This window comes from Anomaloglossus baeobatrachus, chromosome 1, assembly GCF_048569485.1.
Source record: "Anomaloglossus baeobatrachus isolate aAnoBae1 chromosome 1, aAnoBae1.hap1, whole genome shotgun sequence".
Taxonomy (NCBI): Eukaryota; Metazoa; Chordata; class Amphibia; order Anura; family Aromobatidae; genus Anomaloglossus; species Anomaloglossus baeobatrachus.
Window position 1 is genome coordinate 798,201,097 of NC_134353.1, and position 21,050 is coordinate 798,222,146.

The window sequence follows — 21,050 nt, forward strand, 5'->3', positions numbered from 1 at the left end:
ATATATATATATATATATATATATTATTGTGTGTGTGTGTGTGTGTATGTATAATAATATACCGTATACGTATATACACTAGCTGTAGTACCCGGGCGTTCATCATCTGGTAAACAAAGCCTTCCACGGACATGGACTGGAGTGCATCCAGCAATGGAAATGGCTGTAAAGAACATCCAGCAAAGACTTGGAAACACCTGTGCTGTAATAAGACTTCTTCTTTATTTTTGATATCCATAAAAAGTAAACACGTCCCACAAGGCTCAGGAAAACAAAGTATGGTTAGCAGGAGATATCGCAGATAGGACTACGCGTTTTGGCAGCCTTTTACGCCTTCCTCACGGTCCTAACCTACTACTTCCTCACGAAACGCATATCTATATATATAATTGCCTTATTCTGTCTGTCTGTCTGTCTGTCTGTCTGTCTGTCTGTCATGCTCCGAAATTGTGTCCTTACGGTGACACAAAGCTGATTGGCCGCTGGGCTCGCCATGGCCCCGCCCCCCCACACGGATTGGCCTCTCGCCCCGGCTCTCTGCAGGCCCCGCCCCCCTCACGCAATGCACGCTCGCTCTGGCCGCCCAACTGACACGGGGCTCCGATTCCCAGGTGAGTACACACACACATCAGATCACACTCACTCTCACACTCACTCTCACACACACCTCACACATCACAACATGCTGGGATATCGCTTGCTTCTACACCGGCTCCGTCAGGATCCCGGCAGCGCCAGACATAACCTTGCGATGCTGGGATCTTAACGGAGGCCGTGAAAGCTGGTAACCATTATACACATCGGGTAACTAAGGTCCCTTAGTTACCCGATGTGTATCATAGTTACCAGTGTACACCGGCTCACACTCACTCTCACACACACCTCACACACACATCACATCGCATCCACACATCAAGGTCCTGCAGCTGCGGAACATACATAACATAACAGCACACACACATAACAGCACACACATAACAGCACACACACACACACAAATCAGATCACACTCACACATACCTCACACATCACATCGCATCCAAATACTCACAACATCCTGGGATATCGCTTGCTTCTCGGCGGCGATATTGTGCTGTGAGCTTCCAGGACCTGACGGAGGATCACATGGCCAGAAGCATGTGATATCCCCGGATGTTGTGAGTATCAGCGCGTATGTGCAATATCGTCAGTGTCTGTGTGTGTGAGTGTATGCGATCGGGTGTGTGTGAGTGGATGCGATCGGTTGTGTGTGTGAGTGGATGCGATCGGTTGTGTGTGTGAGTGGATGCGATCGGTTGTGTGGGTGAGTGGATGCGATCGGTTGTGTGGGTGAGTGGATGCGATCGGTTGTGTGGGTGAGTGGATGCGATCGGGTGTGGGTGAGTGTCGGCAGAGGAGCACGGCGTGCTGGAGGAGGCTGGGAGCAGAGAGGCTGATCTTGGGGAAGGCTGGGAGGGGGAGGCTGATGCTGAGGGAGGCTGGAAGGAGAGAGGCTGAGCAAACGTGCTCCATCCGCCATACTGCGCACTCCCCATCGTGCTGCATCCCCCATGCTGCGCACTCCCAAACGTGCTCCATCCGCCATGCTGCGCACTCCCCATCGTGCTCTATCCGCCATGCTGCACACTCCCAAACGTGCTCCATCCGCCATGCTGCGCACTCCCAAACGTGCTCCATCCGCCATACTGCGCACTCCCCATCGTGCTCTATCCGCCATGCTGCACACTCCCAGACGTGCTCCATCCCCCATGCTGCGCACTCCCAAACGTGCTTCATCCGCCATGCTGCGCACTCCCCATCGTGCTCTATCCGCCATGCTGCACACTCCCAAAAGTGCTCCATCCGCCATGCTGCGCACTCCCAAACGTGCTCCATCCGCCATGCTGCGCACCCCCCATCATGCTCCATCCGCCATGCTGCGCACTCCCAAACGTGCTCCATCCGCCATGCTGCGCACTCCCAAACGTGCTCCATCCGCCATGCTGCGCACTCCCAAACGTGGTCCATCCGCCATGCTGCGCACTCCCAAACGTGGTCCATCCGCCATGCTGCGCACTCCCAAACGTGGTCCATCCGCCATGCTGCGCACTCCCAAACGTGCTCCATCCGCCATACTGCGCACTCCCAAACGTGCTCCATCCGCCATACTGCGCACTCCCCATCGTGCACCATCCGGCATGCTGCGCACTCCCAAGCGGATGGAGCATGATGGGGGGTGCGCAGCATGGCGGATGGAGCACGTTTGGGAGTGCGCAGCATGGCGGATGGAGCACGTTTGGGAGTGCGCAGCATGGCGGATGGAGCACGTTTGGGAGTGCGCAGCATGCCGGATGGTGCACGATGGGGAGTGCGCAGTATGGCGGATGGAACACGTTTGGGAGTGCGCAGTATGGCGGATGGAGCACGTTTGGGAGTGCGCAGCATGGCGGATGGAGCACGTTTGGGAGTGCGCAGCATGGCGGATGGACCACGTTTGGGAGTGCGCAGCATGGCGGATGGAGCACGTTTGGGAGTGCGCAGCATGGCGGATGGACCACGTTTGGGAGTGCGCAGCATGGCGGGTGGAGCACGTTTGGGAGTGCGCAGCATGGCGGATGGAGCATGATAGGGGGTGCGCAGCATGGCGGATGGAGCACGTTTGGGAGTGCGCAGCATGGTGGATGGAGCACGTTTGGGAGTGCGCAGCATGGCGGATGGAGCATGATAGGGGGTGCGCAGCATGGCGGATGGAGCACGTTTGGGAGTGCGCAGCATGGTGGATGGAGCACGTTTGGGAGTGTGCAGCATGGCGGATAGAGCACGATGGGGAGTGCGCAGCATGGCGGATAGAGCACGATGGGGAGTGCGCAGCATGGGGGATGCAGCACGATGGGGAGTGCGCAGTATGGCGGATGGAGCACGTTTGGGAGTGCGCAGCATGGCGGATGGACCACGTTTGGGAGTGCGCAGCATGGCGGATGGAGCACGTTTGGGAGTGCGCAGCATGGGGGATGCAGCACGATGGGGGGTGCGCAGCATGGGGGATGGAGCACGATGGGAGGTGCACACCTCCCCCCAACACACACACACACGCGCACTGCACAACACACACACACTAGGAATCACAAACAACGCCCTACACAGACACCCACACACACAGACAACGCTGCACACACAAATATACGCACATACTGCACAACACACACATTGCTCAAAACATACCTCCCCCAAAACACACCACACACACACAAACCGCACAACACACACACACACACACAACGCTACATACACACAGCGCTCCACAAACAACGCAACACACGCAACACACATACAACACCGCTCTCACCCCCCGCGACACTCAGAACATGTACAGCGCCCTACACAAACACTTGGTAACTACACACAACAACATCTATATATATATATATATATATATATATATATATATATATATAACAAAAATCATACATGAACTACACAATACGTAAATTCTAGAATACCCGATGCGTAGAATCGGGCCACCTTCTAGTATATATATATATATAATATATAATATATATATTATATATATATATATATATATATATATATATATATATATATATATATATGTATGTATGTATGTATGTATGTATGTATGTATGTATGTATGTATGTATGTATATATATATATATACACAGTACAAACCAAAAGTTTGGACACAGCTCCTCATTCAAAGAATTTTCTTTATTTCCATGACTCTAAAAATTGTAGATTCACATTGAAGGCATCAAAACTATGAATTAAAATGTGGAATGAAATACTTAAAGTGTGAAACAACTGAAAATATGCATTCTGGGTTCTTCAAAGTAGCCACCTTTTGCTTTCATTACTGCTTTGCACACTTTTGGCATTCTCTTGATGAGCTTCAAGAGGTAGTCACCGGAAATGGTCTTTCAACAGTCTTGAAGGAGTTCCCAGAGATGCTTAGCACTTATTGGCCCTTTTGCCTTTACTCTGTGGTCCAGCTCACCCCAAACCATCTCGATTGGGCTCAGGTCTGGTGACTGCAGAGGCCAGGTCATCTGGTGTAGCACCCCATCACTCTCCTTCTTAGTCAAATAGCCCTTACACAGCTTGGAGGTGTGTTTGGGGTCATTGTTCTGTTGAAAAATAAATGATGGTCCAGCTAAACGCAAACCAGATGGAATAGCACGCCACTGCAAGATGCTGTGGTAGGCATGCTGGTTCTGTATGCCTTCAATTTTGAATAAACCCCCAACAGTGTCACCAGCAAAGCACCCCCACACCACCACACCTCCTCCTCCATGCTTCATGGTGGGAACCAGGCATGTAGAGTCCATCCGTTCACCTTTTTTATAAAGACACAGTGGTTGGATCCAAAGATCTCAAATTTGGACTCCTCAGACCAAAGCACAGATTTCCACTGGTCTAATGTCCATTCCTTGTGTTCTTTAGCCCAAACAAGTCTCTTCTGCTTGTTGCCTGTCCTTAGCAGTAGTTTCCTAGCAGCTATTTTACCATGAAGGCCTGCTGCACAAAGTCTCCTCTTAACAGTTGTTCTAGAGATGAGAAGGTGTGTCCAAACTTTTGATCTGTACTGTATATTATATCTTTTGTGTATGCATAGGTCTATAATATGTATATATAATATGTATATATAATATGTGTTAATATGTATGTTTGTGTATTTACAGTTGTGCTCAAAAGTTTACGTACCTCGGCAGATTTTTTGCTTTCTTGGCCTTTTTTCAGAGAATATGAATGATAACACAAAATCTTTTTTTCCACTCATGGTTAGTGGTTCGTGAAGCCAATTATTGTCAAACTACTGTGCTTTCTCTTTTTAAATCATAATGACAACCAAAAACATCCAAATGACCCAGATCAAAATTTACCTACCCCAGTTCTTAATAACGTGTATTGCCCCATCTAACATCAATGACAGCTTGAAGTCTTTTGCGGTAGTTGTGGGTTAGGCTCTTTATATTTTTAGATGGTAAAGCTGCCAATTCTTCTTGGCAAAAAGCTTCCAGTCCCTGTAAATTCCAGGGCTTTCTTGTATGAACTGCACGCTTGAGTTCTTCCCAGAGTGGCTCAATGATATTGAGGTCAGGAGACTGAGATGGCCACTCCAGAACCTTCACTTTGTTCTGCTGTAGCCAATGGCAGGTCGACTTGGCCTTGTGTTTTGGATCGTTGTCATGTTGGAACATCCAAGTACATCCCATGCGCAGCTTCTGGTTTGATGTAAATTTGCCTCCAGTATTTGCTGATCACGTGCTGCATTCATCTTTCCTTCAACTTTGACCAAGTTTCCTGTGCCTTTTGTAGCTCACACATCTCCATCAGCAATCCACCTCCATGCTTTACAGTAGGAATGGTGTTCCTTTCATCATAGGCCTTGTTGACACCTTTCCAAATGTAACGTTTATGGTTGTGGCCAAAAAGTTTGATTTCGGTCTCATCACTCGAAATTACCTTGTTCCAGAAGTTTGGAGGCTTGTATCTATGCTGTTTGGCGTAATACGTTGTGGCATTTGCGTAGTAATAGCTTTCTTCTGGCAGCTCAACCATGCAGATCATTTTTCTTCAAGTGCCTCCTTATTGTGCATCTTGTAACACCCACACCACTAGTTTTCAGTGAGTCCTGTATTTTAGCTGATGTTATTTGTGTGTTTTTCTTTGCATCCCGAACAATTTTCCTGGCAGTTGTGGCCAAAATGTTTGTTGGTCTACCTGATCGTGGTTTGGTTTTTACAGAGCATCTGATTTTCGATTTGTTAATCACAGTTTGAACACTGCTGACTGGCATTATCAATTCCTTGGATATCTTTTTGTATCCCTTTCCTGTTTTATACAGTTCAACTATCTTTTCCTGTAGATCCGTTGACCATTCTTTTGCTTTCCCATGACTCACAATCCAGAAACGTCAGTGGCTGGATGAAAGATCTTAGATAGTCTCTCTGGATCCCAGAAACTCACTCAGCTTTTATGCACACCCACGGATTACAAGCAAACAGGTCACAGGTGAGGATGTTACCTTTATTAGCCATTCAAACCCGTTTGTGTCAACTTCTGTGCTTGCTATCAGGCCAAAATCACCAGGGTATGTGAACTTTTGATCAGGGTCATTTGGATGTTTTTGGTTGTCATTATGATTTAGAAAGAGAAAGCACAGTAGTTTGACAATAAATGGCGTCACCCAACCACTAACCATGAGTGGAAAAAAAGATTTTGCGTTATCATTCATATTCTCTGAAAAAAGGCCAAGAAGCGAAATCTACCGGGGTATGTAAACTTTGGAGCACAACTGTGTGGGTGTGCGTGCGTGTGTATGTATATACTGTAGTGTGTGTGTGTGTGTGTGTGTGTGTGTGTATACAGTATATATATATATATATATATATATATATATATATATATATATATATACATAACAACATTTTCTTTGGTCCATCGTTGGTTACTTTTTGTCTCTTGCACATGTTACTGTACTTCCAACTGGTAAGTCGCTTCTTTCTTACGTGTGTATATTTCTAATCAAGCATTTATTAACCCCCGGAGTAATACTGCCTAAATTGAGTCTCCTTTGCCACTAAAGCACACAAAGTGGAGTTTGACGTAATATATCAGTATCTAGTGTCCCTTCTGGGATGACTGCACACACTATACGCATTCTCAATCATCCCTTTCAAAGTAAGACCTCTACCTATTATGTGAATGTCATGTACTGGCTGAAGATCTAATATGTAGCAAGCATCCTCCTCTCCCCGGCGAGACGTCTCATAAAGGAAAGGCTGTGAAACTTGTAGAATTCAGCAAGCAGCAGGAGGACGCTGAAGAAACATATTTATTACATACAACTTAGACTGCATTATTCCCAAACAGCATCGTATATGAAGATGTCTAGGCTGTAATAATACCATGGCGCAGCTCTGCATGGATCCCAGCTGTATTGCTTAGTGTTCCATTACATATTCCCATGATGATCGTCCCTAAAGAGGATTGTTTCCTAAAAATGACTCAAACTTGACAGGGTTTTCTCCATCCTTTTCCATGTTGTGTTTCATAAAGAATTATAATTCTGTACAACACCAGTTTCGTCAGCGTTCATCATGGTGTGTAGTGCTCCCCACCATTGACCTGCCATTGCTGTAATTTTATAGTTTTTGATTTGGATTAAAGGTGGCAGAGTATTACTTGGCTTCTTATTAGGCCTAACCCACACGGCGAGAAAATCGGTGCGAGTGGAGTGCGATAAAAATCGCATTCCACTCGGACCAATATTAGCCTGTGTGTCAGCGCACATGAGCGATTATTTTCTCAGCCCTAATCGGACCGAGAAAACAATCGCAGCATGCTGTGACTGTAATGCGATCATTGTTTCTCTCGCACCCATACAAGTCTATGGGGCGAGAGAAAAATCTCACTACACCGGTGTACCGCGAGGCAGGGCGAGAATGGCAATAGCCGGCTATGGAGGAGAGAGGGAGATAAATCCCTCCCCTTCTTGGAGCCGGTCCGCCACTCCGCAACACCGGCCCGCCCCTCCTCAGTGCCGGCCCGCCCCCGCAGCTGAGGTCCGCTCACACGGTCGGACCTCAGTCACAGGGCCACTTGCATGACACTCGGCTCTGCTGTACTGCCAGCGTGAGCAAAGTGTCATGCGAGGGGATCACAGTAGATCCCCGTTTCGCCTCAGCCTTAGGATGACTCAAAAATGGTTTTTCATATGACTGATTAAAGATGTTATTCCGGCTGCCTGATTGCTGCGTATTTAGTGTATATCCAATATACATGGTGGAACATGGGGGGGAAAAATGTTTCTTGCTGAAAGGGACCATTGTCTCACTTGTGTATAGAATTACTGGATGGTGTCCATGTATACCGCTGCGTTAGAAAGACTATTGGACCCATCATCCGGTACCCAGAGAACCTAACGCTGATTTTTGGGTCATGAAGTGACTGTTTGTGTGGCTCACGTGAATTTTTCTGTGGGCCAGAACCTACTGTACTGTGAGTGAGCAGACCCGGTTACACAGAGCCACACGTCATTGGACATTCAGTATTCCAGTGCATCCAAATGGCCGTCTCCAACCATATCTCATATACACATATAGTTTCAATCTATCAAGACCGGCAATTTTCTTACACAGCGCTTTATAAATTAGGAGCGTCTGACCAGTGGCATGCATCTCTCCAAGAATCTTACTCCAGTCTTTGAGTAAAGTGAGATTTGTAGCATAAGGAACCTGTCATGAATTAGACAGGTTATGGCGTCTTGTCCCTGCCGCACCCCTGCTCAGCCTTGACTCCACCTATTTTGGCGGAGCTGGGAGAACGGACATGAAAATGTAAAACTATTAAAATTTACAGCAGGATTTTAGAAAATTTGCTTTGATGAATCTGGGCCCATGTGTCAGCGATTCTTTAGCTTTTCCGTGGTAGTTTAGTTGTCAGGTGCAGTCATGTGACATGCAACAAGAGAAAAACTCATCTAGAAATTAAGAAATCGGTTCTAACTTAGAGGACTTTTACATAGAAATTCAGAAATGATGTAAAAATCTATAATTATCTAAAGGATGAGATGAAAAAACATAAAAAATGGTCACCTTTTTAATAAGACAGACTGTTTTATCACAGTTACATAAGACAGATAGTAGTAGTGTTCTGCAATTGCCGGAAGCAATCATCAGAAAATTATCTATTGATAATAATAATATTTATTCATTTATTTAGCGCTATTAATTCCACAGCGCTTTACATACATTGGCAACACTGTCCCCATTGGGGCTCACAATCTAGAGTCCCTATCTGTCTGTCTTTGAAGTGTGGGAGGAAACTGGAGAACTCGGAGCAAACCCAGATAGCACGGGGAGAACATACAAACGCCTTGCAGATGTTGTCCTTGGTGGAATTTGAACCCAGGACCCCAGCGCCGCAAGACTGCAGTGCTAACCACTGAGCCGACTAACTCTGGCTTTTTTATTTAACCCTCTACTGGTGAGGTGGGGTTTGCCACACCCCAGGGAAATATTCTTCAGCAGGCATCCATTGGAAGATGCTGGTATGAATCATCAATGTATTACATTTTCCGATACTTGTGGGTGTCAATAATTTGTTATACTCACGTGTAATCAATCACCAATAAGTAAACAATTAAACAAACATGATCTTTGCATTGTCTGTAAAAATTTGAGCGTTCGAAACACTGGGGTATAGGAAGCCCCACATCACCTGTTGTGTGACAAAAAATCCCACCTCACCTGTTGAGGGTTAAATGTACACTTTAATCTGTATTAAAAATAAAAAATGGGAAGTCTTGCAATTTTCTAACTGGCCAATGAGGGTTGTTTTTATTGTTTTGGTTTTTTTTTGTTTTTTCTTTTTTTTTTCCCTCTTTTTTCAGGAAGCAGCACATGCACATTAGCCACAATAGTCAGACTCCCAGCCGTCTCTCGTATGTCTAGTGAGCTTGTGAAGTGCGGGGGTGCAGGATCAGGTGTGACTTCACATCCTGTATCCGCTCTCTATTGAGGTGTTACCTGTCCTTGTAATCCTGCCTCTGCTGATGAGGAGCCTTGCTGAAAACGTTTCCTACCAAAAAGGACTGGAATCTAGAAAAACGTTGTGTGTAAATTGTAATATCACCATTTTTTTTTTTATTTTTTTTTAAGCAAGATCATGACATTAAAAAAACACTGCTATTTAAAAAAATACATTTAACACAAAAAAAAATAATTTAAACAATAGGTCATTTTCTGATAGTTTCCTATCATAATACAATAGTGTAGTACAAAGGATGGTGGTCCAGCGCCTAAAATGTCCCTCCTAAATATCTATCTTTACACTAACCATTTTTTGTAGTTTTCTCTATTATACATACCTTACACTTCTCCCTATCTAAGCTAATACCTATATGTTTTTTTACTACACTTGAGGTGAAAATTTGTTTGCGAAAAGCCTTAAATGTGACATCACAGGAGGCTGGGGCTGCACTCACTTCCTGCAATGGAACAGGATATCATCACAGGGCAGCACTTACTAGTTTTTTTGCATCATCTCCCTCTGAACACGTCCTTCATCCTTAATGAGAGAAGCTGTGGGAGATATGAGTGCAGCGCCAGCACTCTGCTTCTATCTCTACCACAGCCATAGCTTCTGTGAAAGAAGATGTCGTCAAAGGGTGGAGTTACAAGTATTTAGTGACACCAGTGCCGTCTCACAGCCTCTAGCATCATACTTAAATTAATTGTCACCAGGAGTCGGGCGCTGGTGTCACTCACTGCTCCTATCACAGCCCTCATACGAATTGTCATCACGGGGCGGTGATAGAAGCAGAGCGCCAGCAATGCACTCATATCTCTCACAGTGCCTATCATTATAGATGCAGGACGTCTTCAGAGGGTAATGATGCAATAAACTAGGAAGTAACTGTAGCGCTATCCTCTGGTGATGTTGTTCCAGGAGGGGCGTTAGACACTATGGGGAGTGAGTGCAGCCCCAGCATACTGTGAAGTCAGGAAAGATATTTTAGGTACCAGACCAACCCTTTAAACCCAGACACTGCTAAGTCATTGTTACATTGTGACTTTGGCTATGTGTACGTTTACACTATATCATATTTCCTCTTATTTTTCATCTTTATTCAATGTAGACACGTGCAGTGACCTGAACTCTGAACTGCAGAGAGTACTGACAGGCCTCGAAAATGTCGTCTGCGGGAGAAAGAAGAGTAGCTGTAATCTGTCAGTGGCAGACGTTGATAGACACATCGAGCAGCTCACAACAGCAAGTGAGCACTGTGACCTGGCCATTAAGGTAACATCCTTTACATGCCTATACATTGTGCTAAAGTGTTTTACAGAAATTAATTTATACATCAGGCGCTGATGATGACTGTAAAGCTAGCTGTACACTTCAGCTGTTGGGTGAAGGCATGTTCATGTTCAGCAGACAGCGCTTACGCCTCAGTTTGGCCAGGCTGGGTCAATAAGGAGTGGGGATATAAGTCGCTGCCGGAGATATCTCCCTGTTATATACATACAGTCTGATCTGTGGACAACTTGGTAAAAAAGAAATCTGAGCAGAATGATTACACAGGTTTGTCTGAAAAGATTCAGCATAACTTGTAATTTATTCACATTGACGTTTATCTTTATGTGGATTCATACAGAGACCGCCCAGCGGACATGTGTGCATACCCCATACAGACATCAGGGATCTCAGTGAATACAATGCAAGTGTTACTAAAAATCTTCTGTATCAATCTGATCCACTCCTCCTGCTCTATAATATCTTAACTTCAGATCAGATACCATTTTCAATATCACAGGTTCCCTTTAAAGACAAAAGGATCAGACATGTTGAAATTCCACATGCATTATCCTTCTTATCCAGACATTAAGCTCCACACATTACATGGTCGGCCAGCAGTTTGTCGAAATCAGCAGTTTGATGAACATTTATCTAATGTGTTTGGACATTATAATTTTCATTCACATAGGACAGTTCTCACATCTACTGAATACATTGAGTAGCCATATGAAATGTTTCAGCTTTTAGTGTGTGTTGTAACAATACAGTTTTCCTTTTGTTCGTCAGACGGTTGAAGAAATTGAGGGTGTTCTGGGTCGTGAATTATACCCTAATTTGGCAGAAGAAAGGTCGCGATGGGAGAAAGAACTGGCTGGTCTGCGGGAAGAAAATGAAAGTCTGACTGCCATGCTCTGCAGCAAAGAGGAAGACCTCAATAGGACAAAGTCTACCATGAATGCCATCCGAGAAGAAAGGGATAGACTTCGTCGAAGGGTATGACTTCTCTTAGCTGGCCATGTTATTTACTGTCTGATGCTAAACTATTAATGATCTACAACTTCACTTCCGCAATGGAGATCTGAGGAACCAGTGATCGCCAGTGCCAACACACAAAGATATGGAACTGGTTTCTCTGAGCTGCAGCTTGAGATACAGTTGGTTCTTCAGTGTCTCCATAAGGTTGGGGCCACATGGGGACTAATACGATCCTCACTTGACACTCGGTCACGCTGGCAGCACAGCAGGAGCAGAGTGTCATGCGAGTGTCACTGCGACTGAGGTCCGATCATGCGATCGGCACTGAAGAGGGGTGGGGCGGCACTGAGGAGGGGTGGGAGGGATTTATCTCCCTCTCTCCTCCGTAGACAGCTATTGCCATTCTCGCACTGTACTAGCAGTACACCGGTGTACCACAAGTGCAGTGCGATCTTTCTCTCACCCCATAGACTTGAATGGGTGCGAGAGAGAGTCTCGCATTACAGTCCAGCATGCTGCGATTGTTTTCTTGGTCTGATTGGGGCCGAGAAAATAATCGCACATGGTTGCTGGGACATAGGCTAATATTGGTCCGAGTGGAATGCGATGTTTTATCGCATTCCACTCGGTCCGATTTTCATGTCGTGTGGTTTAGGCCTAAGTATCACTGTAGACCCTGCTGCCACTCACTGGGATCATGTTCTCTGGTTCATTTTTGTTTCAGAATTTTGAGTTGCACGAAAAGCGTGATCAGAGCAATAACCACACTGCTATAGTCTTCTGTAAGGAGGGCCTTACTGTATAAATTGTCAACCATCCAGAAATTCCCGGACAGTCCATAAACATAGGGCACTTTTTTGCTTTGTTTGTAAAAAAATCAAAGCATCTGTGATTTTTTTGAAGTCGAAAAAACTTGTACAGATTATTTGAAAAAAAAACGGGCCTTTTATGTAATTTTTATGGCTTGAAAAAGGCCCTCTGTTGGATGAAACATTGTTTTTTTGCACTTTTTCTTTCTATATGCTGGAACAAATAAAGATTTATGAACACAGAGGAGCTTCTTGGTGCCTTGGAATTTTTTGGATTCTGTACCCTTCTCATAGACCGAGCCATAGGGCAACCATTTCTTTTCACTAGAAAAATATAACTAACCTTCAAGGGTTAGTAAGATGTGCCCACGTCACCACTGACCCGCCACCCGCTGTTATTCATCCGTAAATAAAGGTGTCCTATAAAAAACAATTTTTGCTTTTGGTAGTAAAATGTATGGAACATTAATTTGCTTGTAGAACTGCTCATAAATAATCGCAAAATTGTCGAATTCTCCAGCTGCTTGTAACTTTGGTTCTGGCACTTGTAGCCGCTTTTGTCCCTGCCAGAGCTATTGATTGCCCCTCGGCTGCCATCAGTTAATTTGCTGCCTGAATGCAGAATGTTCCAGTGCATTATGCTACAGTGGTTTTGATTGGTGTTCTCCAGCAGACAGATTGTTGTTGCTGTCTGTATTACAGCAGGTCGTTTCTACCTTGGCAGCAGCGCTCGTCTCGGCGTATCACCCTCACCTTCCTTATGGTTCACTTTCCGCTCAGATATTCACTGCACCTTAACACTTCATCTCATTAAGTGTGTCACACTGTGTTGGAGATCTGCCACTAAAGGAACACGGACTGGGGCTTATTGATGAGAACCAGCGTAAAGGGAAAGTGGAGACATTTTCCACAGCAAGCAATTAGATTTCTGCTCCTATCTCTGCAATTTAGCCTAGCCACAGGAACCATTTCAGATATCGCTTTCATAGTCTGGGAACGGTATTTTTGGATCAGCTGTGAGATATCCTTGCAATATAACCATTAAAGACCATTTATATTTACACAACACTTGCTTTTTTTAAGGAGTTATTAAAAAAAAAAATCAAGATTAGCCTTCATCCACAGGATGGGGAAATAAGGGACAATGTGCAGATCGCTTTGGGTCCAAATGCAGGAAATCTCCAGCAATCCAGCAATCCTGAATATGGGGCACTGCAGCCCCTTCCTAAATGAAGTGGTGGTGTGCATGTGCAGCCTCCGCCTCCGCCCCATTTGTTGTCTATGGCACTGCCAACACAATACTCTATTTCCATCAGTCCCATAGACAATGAATGGCGCCGAGGCTGCTCATGTGCATCTCCACTCCATTAATCAGGGGGTTACAGAGCCTCATTCTTGTTGTTCTAGAGGTCTGATGATGTTTTGGATCCCAGTGGTCTCACCCCAGCAATTAGTAAGTTCTCTTCTATCCTGTGGTTGAAAACCATTTTCATTTCAGGGAATAACCTTTTAACATTTGTACATATTAGTGTTTTAACGTCTCCTTGAATCTGCATACATGGACCTTAGAATTTTGCAGTCACCATCTAGTTAGATACTCGTAAGGTATCGCTAATATCCATACTGATACGCGCTTGGGCCGGTAACAGACTCTGACATCTCTACAGATACGTCTGATAATAGTGACCTTGATTAATTGCCTGAAAAAGCAATATGAATAGGGATGATTGGTTCAGCCAGACATTAGTTCAAAAGTTTAGTTCGGTACCCGATATTGACTTCGGACCCCGAACCCAATATGAGTCAATGGTGACCCAAACTTTTGGGCTGTAAAATGGTCATAGTAAGGGCTAATAGGCTGTAAAAGAAAGCAAAATAGGAGAAGTAGGAACAAGACAACTGTCCTGCTAGCAAATTTGCATAGGGAAAAAATAATTTAAAAAACACCATGAGACACCCCCCACCCCCTATTGACCCTTCACAGCTTACAATTAGCAGCCCGCAGCTGCCACAAAAGTTGTGCATCCGTTGGATGTGCTAATTCTGGCTCTTTGTTTGGCTATTCCCGCCTGCCCTGGTGTGGTGGTAAACAGGGTAATATTTTTGGGGTTGATGTTAGCTGTGAATTGACAGCTGGCATCAAGCCCAGGGGTTAGTAATAGTCATCTATCAGACACCCCCATTACTAACCCAGTAAACGAAAATTAAAAAGAAAAACACACAGAAAATAATAGTTTATTTGAGTAAAGGCTTCCCCACACTCCCTCGTTCACAAATTTATTGATTTTAAAAAATCCTCAAAGTTCTGACGTAATACAGTTTTGTTATGTCCTACAATGTACATCGAATCCTACGGACCCTCCTTCTCAGATTGAGGCTCCATAGGTCACTCATAGTCAGGGGAAGGCATGGAATTTCTCACTGCTCATGAGAAATTCTGGGCGCCTTATACTGAGAACGAGGGTCCATAATTCACTCGCGGTCAATGTTTTTTATTCCTGCTGGCTCATAGTGTTTTTAGTGATTGCAATATTGCACGTCTTTCTATCATGAAGCCTAATCTCCCAATTCTATCAGGTAGATCCTGATGATTACATTCACACTGTAGACTATTGTGAACTATTTATGATTTATTAAATACATGAGAAAAAGTGACATTCCAATTTTTCCTAGTGCTCACTTACCGATTATAAACTGTTCATTTCAAGCTCTGACCTAGCAAATGCACCTATTTGTATGCCACCCTTCATTTTACACGCAAACCTAGAATTGGGGGAGGGAGAGCCTATTGGATGGAAACCCTTATTTATACAACCTTTAAAAAGGACCTGTCATTTGCTCCAAAAAATTACCGTATTTTTCGGGTTATAAGACGCACTTTTCCTCCCAAAAATTTGGGAGGAAAATGAGGGGTGCGCCTTAAAATCCGAATATAGCTTTACTTGGGGGGCCTGTCTGTGCGGTGATCTGGTGCGTTCGGGCGGCCGAGTGCCTGTGGCTGTGTGCGGGTGGCAGCCGGGTGCCTGTGTGCGGGTGGCAGCTGGGTACCTGTACCTGCGTGTGGGCGGCAGCCGGGTACCTGTACCTGCGTGTGGGCGGCAGCCGGGTCCCTGTATCTGCGTGCGGGCGGCAGCCGGGTCCCTGTATCTGCGTGCGGGCGGCAGCCGGGTCCCTGTATCTGCGTGCGGGCGGCAGCCGGGTACCTGTCGGTGCCGGCTGCCTCTCTGTGCGGCTGTGCGGCAGGTTTCCCAGTGCGTCTGCGGTCCCAGTTTCAAATGATGGCACTGGGAGACAGCGCGTGCGCAGATGGAGCTCTTGGATGAGAGCTCCATCTGCGCATGCGCCGCTCCTGGCGCCATCATTTGAACAGGGACCGCGGACACACTGGGACACTCACCGCACCGATCTGCTGCACCACTCATCTGCTGCCACTACTGACCTGCCGCTGCCACTACTGACCCGCCGCGCCTGCAGCCACTGACCCGCAGCGCCTGCAGCCACTGACTTGCCGCGCCTGCAGCCACTGACTTGCCGCGCCTGCAGCCACTGACTTGCCGCGCCTGCAGCCACTGACTTGCCGCGCCTGCAGCCACTGACTTGCCGCGCCTGCAGCCACTGACTTGCCGCGCCTGCAGCCACTGACTTGCCGCGCCTGCAGCCACTGACTTGCCGCGCCTGCAGCCACTGACTTGCCGCGCCTGCAGCCACTGACTTGCCGCGCCTGCAGCCACTGACTTGCCGCGCCTGCAGCCACTGACTTGCCGCGCCTGCAGCCACTGACTTGCCGCGCCTGCAGCCACTGACTTGCCGCGCCTGCAGCCACTGACCCGCCGCGTGTGCCAGCAGAACCTCTGCCTCCTCTGACCCGCTTCACCACCACTGCTGCCCCCCTTTGGTAAGACAACACCGGAGTATAAGACAGACCTCATTTTTATTTTTTTTTACTTTTTTTATCCCTAAATTTGCGGTGCGTCTTATAATCCGGTGCGTCTTATAAAGCGAAAAATATGGTACGTTAAACACCTTGCAAAATCTCTAAGCCCCCCTGGTTCTGCCACTCTTTTCCACTGAGTCACTTGATTGCAGAGATATTCACAATATAGATGAGTGCACCCGAGGTTTGGTGTTCATACCAAACACAGATTTTATACAAAATTAAACAGAGTTAAAGTTCAGGTACTTTATGTATACAAACCACTCATGCGAGCATCGCTGTGCTCAGGTACACTCTGTGCTCAGCTCAGTGCGAGCCACTTGCAGTGTTTGATTGGTGCACACTGGGGATAACAACAGTGTGACCGGATGTAGTATGCACCAAACAAAAACATATGGAGAAACCCCGCCCCCAGAAGTGATCTGTTTATGGCTGATTGCATGTGAGCGGAGACCCAAACTGTTCAATTAGTGACTTCCATTAGGGTTCAGGTCAAGTCCGGGTCCCAAACCAAACTTTTTGAAAAGTCTGGCTGCACTCACCGGACCGAACTTCCATGGGTCCGCTCATCTCTTAATTCACATATGATTTTTTGGGAGCTCAAAATGGGAAATCTCTGCTTGAAGTACAACTGGGTGTTTCTTCAGAGTCTTTTGTGGGGGCATGCTCTTTTTATTTTTTATTATTATTTATTTATAGAGCACCATTGATTCCATGGTGCTGTACATGAGAAGGGGGTTACATACAGAATACATGTACAAGTTACAGTAGACAGACTGGTACAGAGGGAAGAGGACCCTGCCCTTGCGGGCTTACATTCTATAGGATTTTGGGGAGGAGACAATAGGTAGGGTGTAGGTTGGGCGGCAGCTCCGCACGGTGGTCAGGCAGCAGTTCCGCACGGTGGTCAGGCAGCAGCTCCGCACGGTGGTCAGGCGGCAGCTACGGTGGTGGTGAAGCAGTGAGGTCATTGTAGATTATAGGCATTTCTGAACAGATGAGTTTTCAAGTTCCGTTTGAAGCTTGCAACTCTTTCACCCCTACTTCCAAGATGCTGCCAATCGCAACTTGGAAGCATCTGACACAGCTTGACTACTAGCATCTGTAATTGGCAGAATCAGGGGGGAAGGGTGAAGGCCCATGTCCCCAAGCAGAGGTTTCACATACTGCGCTCTAAAAGCAACTTATGTGAATATCTCTTCAATAGACTGACGCTGTGCAAAAAGGAAAAGAGCGGCAGAATGTATTTTGCTCGATTGTCAGAATATGGGACCGTCTGACCGATCCTCTTGTGAAAAGAAAACAAACTGCCAGAAGAATTGGCTTCATATGGAATTGGTCCTAGTGTGTAAGTATGAGAGAGGGAAAATAGGTTGTAACGTGTAAGAGGTACTAATGACAGTCGCTATATATATAAATCTATGGAACATGTTGGCTCATTATAAGCTACAGGAAAAAAAAATAGCTAAGTGGCATAGAAAGAAACAAGAAGTATGTGACCCATATTTTGAGAACCTGAAATGATGCTTAATTTTTCCAGGTTTCCACCAAAAAAAAAACAAAAACCACTTGTTGATGGAACTTTCTGACCACTGATCTGTAGAATTTCCAGTATTATGAGTTAGCCGGGTTCAGACGGCATTAAAAATCGTGTTTCTTATTCAGAAAAAAACAAACCTTTTTCATTTGTTGTCCTCCTTATTCCATTCCCTATCAAGGCCAAATACAGTTTTCCATGTTAATTATAATGATTTTGTTAAAAATAGTTGCCATATGACCTCAATTTATATTTTGGCACTTACTGAGTTTAATGGGCAAGTCTCATCTGTAAAATAGATCAGAGTAGTGCATGGCGCCATTTTTAAACACAGAGAATTGGCATATAAACACATTCACTGAATGTTTTGGGGCCTGTACGTTTGTTTTCTGGTGTTGTATTGTTTGATGTTTAGCTGCAGTGACCCCCATTCTTGCGTGACCAGTTTTCGTGGCTTTGTAGCGCTGTCGTGCTGTACTGTAATTTATTTTGGAGCTTGGTATGCAGATCTTCAACCCAAGCTAATTGTTCTTCCCCCTGCCTATTATATTCATTATACAGTCAGTGGTAAATTGGCCTCACTGTTGTGCTGGAGAAATGTATTCTTAATGGAGATCTTGGATTATTTTACTTTTTGAAAAGGGAAAAGGAAGTGGGGTGGGTTGTTTGTTTGTCGACATTTTCTTCATTCTTAGGCTATGTACGCACGTTGCGTAATTACATGCAGTTACGCTGCGCTTTGTAGCATGTTTTGGAAAGAAAAAACACAGCAGAAAAATTGTGCTTTTTTTATTGTGTTTGCTCGTTTTTCAGTTGCGTTTTTTCCTGCTTCTTTTTGTGCTTTTTTTTTTTTTTAGTATGTCGATTGCGGGGGTTCAGGTGTTGTATACCTGCAATCTCCGCCATGTCTCCAGCTGATGTTACAGCTGGGACCCAGCTCTCTCCACTCTGAGCGGTGCCCGTGCCACTCCCTTCAGTTTAACCCCCTAAATGCTGCAATTAGTGTGATTGCAGCATTCAGAAGGCAGGGAGAGGAATCGCTTACCTCTCCCTGGCGATCGGGTCCCTGTAATGCAATCACAAGGACCCAATCGCTGCCATGGTAACCCTGGGTCGTCATGACGCCACCGCTTACTGAGCTATGGAGAGTCTCACACACCATGCTGTATGCATGGTGTGTGAGGTAGAGGGGAGCCAGCACGATCTGAAAATGGCATGCATCATATAAAAAGTGCAAATTCACAGATTTATTCCAACTGTACTGTAATATAAATGAGATTTTTAGCAAATAATTGATCAATTCTTTGAGCCACCCCTGCCAACGTCACGGCAAATCTCAATAGGGGGGTCCTACTCTATATTCTGTATTTCATGTGCCAAGCGGCCTCCTAGATAAAGTTAAAAGCAGAACCATAATGGAGCACACATACCTGTAACCTGTATATATAACCGCTTCTATGTTGCAATGGTTGCAATGCTTCTATGGTGTGTGAGGTGAAGTGCTGTGCTATAATCCCCTGTAGTGATGAAGCATTGCAGGGGCTTACAGAAACACAGAAAAAAAAATATGCAGAAACAACTGACATGCTGCTTCTTTTTTCAGCAACAAAATCTGCAAGGAAAAAAGAAGCATGTGCACAGCAATTCTCAGACTTTGCTGGGATGCTTTTTCCTTGCTTTTAGTGATTAAAATAAGGAAGAACACATAAAAAATGTCACCTGTGCACATAGCCTAAAAGGAAAAATGGATCAGTTCTTATCGCATAGGGTTTGGATCCCTACCAGTCACCTAAAAGAAAAATGCCATACTTCACCACTTACATTTATTAGATAAGTTTCCCTATTTGTTTTTGGGTTTTTCATGTTGGTAAATTCTTAATTTTAACAAACTCTACATGGCTACTTCTCGGTCATCTGTGGGACGCAGCCCCAAGAAACAATGTTGCAACAAAACTGCGAAGAAAATGTAAGTAAATTAATTTGAGACACATAAAATGTTGTGCACCTGGCTGAGTACTGAGTTTTGCCCTGAAACATGTGCTAGGGCTTATTTTCAGTGTGGGGCTTGTTTTTGAGGAAACACAGGTCAGGGGTAAGTTTAACCCCCAAAAAAAGGCAGACAACACCCCCCTTCCCTAGAGAATCATATCTACCAGACATCTGCATTGCTCCCAGGTCCTCCTGCAATCCACTGTGGGCGCTCCCAGCAGGTATGCTCCACAGTGGGAGCTCCCAGCAGGTAATCTCCACAGTGGGCGCTCCCAGCAGGTAAGCTCCACAGTGGGCGTTCCCAGCAGGTAAGCTCCACAGTGGGCGCTCCCAGCAGGTATGCTCCACAGTGGGAGCTCCCAGCAGGTATGCTCCACAGTGGGAGCTCCCAGCAGGTAATCTCCACAGTGGGCGCTCCCAGCAGGTAAGCTCCACAGTGGGCGTTCCCAGCAGGTAAGCTCCACAGTGGGCGCTCCCAGCAGGTAAGCTGCACAGTGGGCGCTCCCAGCAGATATGCTCCACAGTGGGCGCTCCCAGCAGGTAAGCTCCACAGTGGGCGCTCCCAGCAGGTAAGCGCCACAGTGGGCGCTCCCAGCAGGTAAGCTCCTCAGTGGGCGCTCCCAGCAGGTAAGCTCCACAGTGGGCGCTCCCAGCATGTATGCTCCACAGTGGGTGCTCCCAGCAGGTATGCTCCACAGTGGGTGCTCCCAGCAGGTATGCTCCACAGTGGGCGCTCCCAGCAGGTATGCTCCACAGTGGGCGCTCCCAGCAGGTATGCTCCACAGTGGGCGCTCCCAGCAGGTATGCTCCACAGTGGGCGCTCCCAGCAGGTATGCTCCACAGTGGGCGCTCCCAGCAGGTATGCTCCACAGTGGGCGCTCCCAGCATGTATGCTCCACAGTGGGCGCTCCCAGCATGTATGCTCCACAGTGGGCGCTCCCAGCATGTATGCTCCACAGTGGGCGCTCCCAGCATGTATGCTCCACAGTGGGCGCTCCCAGCATG

General features: G+C 46.1%; 1 protein-coding gene across 3 annotated transcripts in view; it reads left to right on the top strand.

The window, feature by feature from the left end:
- The window catches only part of MCC (MCC regulator of Wnt signaling pathway), a 498,291-nt gene that overhangs the window by 347,727 nt on the left and 129,514 nt on the right, over positions 1–21,050 (top strand). For all 3 annotated transcript variants that reach the window (XM_075325006.1, XM_075325007.1, XM_075325008.1), the window contains 2 exons: positions 10,641–10,804; positions 11,588–11,794. In XM_075325006.1, the coding sequence (XP_075181121.1) occupies positions 10,641–10,804; positions 11,588–11,794 (371 nt within the window). The remainder of the gene's footprint in view (positions 1–10,640; positions 10,805–11,587; positions 11,795–21,050) is intronic.